The sequence below is a fragment of the Otolemur garnettii genome, unplaced genomic scaffold (genome assembly GCF_000181295.1).
Source record: "Otolemur garnettii isolate 467f Iridium unplaced genomic scaffold, OtoGar3 scaffold00094, whole genome shotgun sequence".
Taxonomy (NCBI): domain Eukaryota; kingdom Metazoa; phylum Chordata; class Mammalia; order Primates; family Galagidae; genus Otolemur; species Otolemur garnettii.
In genome coordinates this window covers 4,425,384-4,426,772 of record NW_003852489.1, presented here as the reverse complement: position 1 = coordinate 4,426,772, position 1,389 = coordinate 4,425,384, and the positions used below count along the sequence as shown (strand labels likewise).

General features: G+C 44.5%; 1 protein-coding gene across 1 annotated transcript in view; it reads right to left on the bottom strand.

The window, feature by feature from the left end:
- The window catches only part of INTS2 (integrator complex subunit 2), a 62,528-nt gene that overhangs the window by 55,290 nt on the left and 5,849 nt on the right, over positions 1–1,389 (bottom strand). The window contains exon 3 of the mRNA XM_023516601.1: positions 366–468. Coding sequence (XP_023372369.1) covers positions 366–468 — 103 coding nt within the window. The remainder of the gene's footprint in view (positions 1–365; positions 469–1,389) is intronic.

The window sequence follows — 1,389 nt, the reverse complement described above, 5'->3', positions numbered from 1 at the left end:
TTGTGGCAGGTGCCTGTGGTCCCAGCAACTTGGGAGGCGGAGGCAGGAGACTCACTTCAGCCCAGAAGTTAGAGGTTGCTGTGAGCTGTGATGCCATTGCACTCTACCCAGGGGGACAGTCTGAGGGTCTGTCTTAAAAAAAAAAAAAAAGAACAAGACTACTAAAAATTGAAAAATTATCTGGGCATTATGGTCCCAGGTCCCTCAACCCTCCTGAGTAGGCTGAGGCAAGAGGACTGCTTAAACTCTGCTAGGCTGACACTTCAGCACCCCAGCCTGGGCAACACAGTGAGACTCTGTCTCAAAAAAAAAAGAAAAAGAAAAAGAAAACAAAACAAAATGTATCTTAACACTCAGTACAGTACCTGCTTGTAAAATACAAAGTACATCTGCAGCTTCCTCCAAATAGACTGGACTCTCAAAGAGCTCAGAAGATTTTAAAAAAAATTCTCCATTGGACTCAGACACCTTAAAAAAAGAAAAAAAGACATGAACTCTGTTAATCTCAGGTAATGAATTAAAGCTTATTATTCATACATTTGTTAAGATCACAGATCATGTCTCTCAGTGTGTCACTAATACACTACAACAGAATATGCAGTATTTTTTTTCCTGTCTTTTTTATTTTTATTTTTTAGAGACAGAGTCTCACTCTCTTGCCCAGGCTAGAGTGCCAAGGTACAAATGGGCACAAGTGATCCTCCTGCCTCAGCCTCCCGAGTAGCTGGGATTATAGGTGTCTGCTATAACACCCAGCTAATTTTTTTTATTTTTAGTAAAGACCAAGTCTCACTCTTGCTCAGGCTGGTCTAGAACATCTGAGCTCAAAGGATCCTCCCACTTTAGCCTCCCAAAGTGTTAAGATTACAGGTGTGGCCTGGTGTGGTGGCTCACACCTAAAATCATAGCACTCTAGGAGGCTGAGGCCGGTGAACTGCCTGAGGTCACGAGTTTGAGATCAGCCTTAGCCAGAGCAAGACTTCATCTCTAAAAATAGCCAGGTGGCAGGTGCCTGTAGTCCCAGACTTGGGAGGCTGAGGCAAGAGAATCAGTTGAGACCAAGAATTTGAGGTTGCTGTGAGCAGTGACACGCCACCCCACTCTACCGAGGGCAACAAAGTAAGACTCTGTCTTAAAAAAAAAAGATTACAGGCATGAGCCACTGCACCCAGCCCAGAATATGCAGTATTTGGTCTATTTCAACCAACTTAACAATAAACAGAGTTACATTATTATTCAGATATGGCAGTATCAGTCTCAAGAATTGATTTCTAGGCTCGGCGCCTGTGGCTCAAGCGGCTAAGGCGCCAGCCACGTACACCTAAGGTGGCGGGTTCGAATCCCCAGCCCGGGCCCGCCAAACAACAATGATGGCTGCAACCAAAAAAT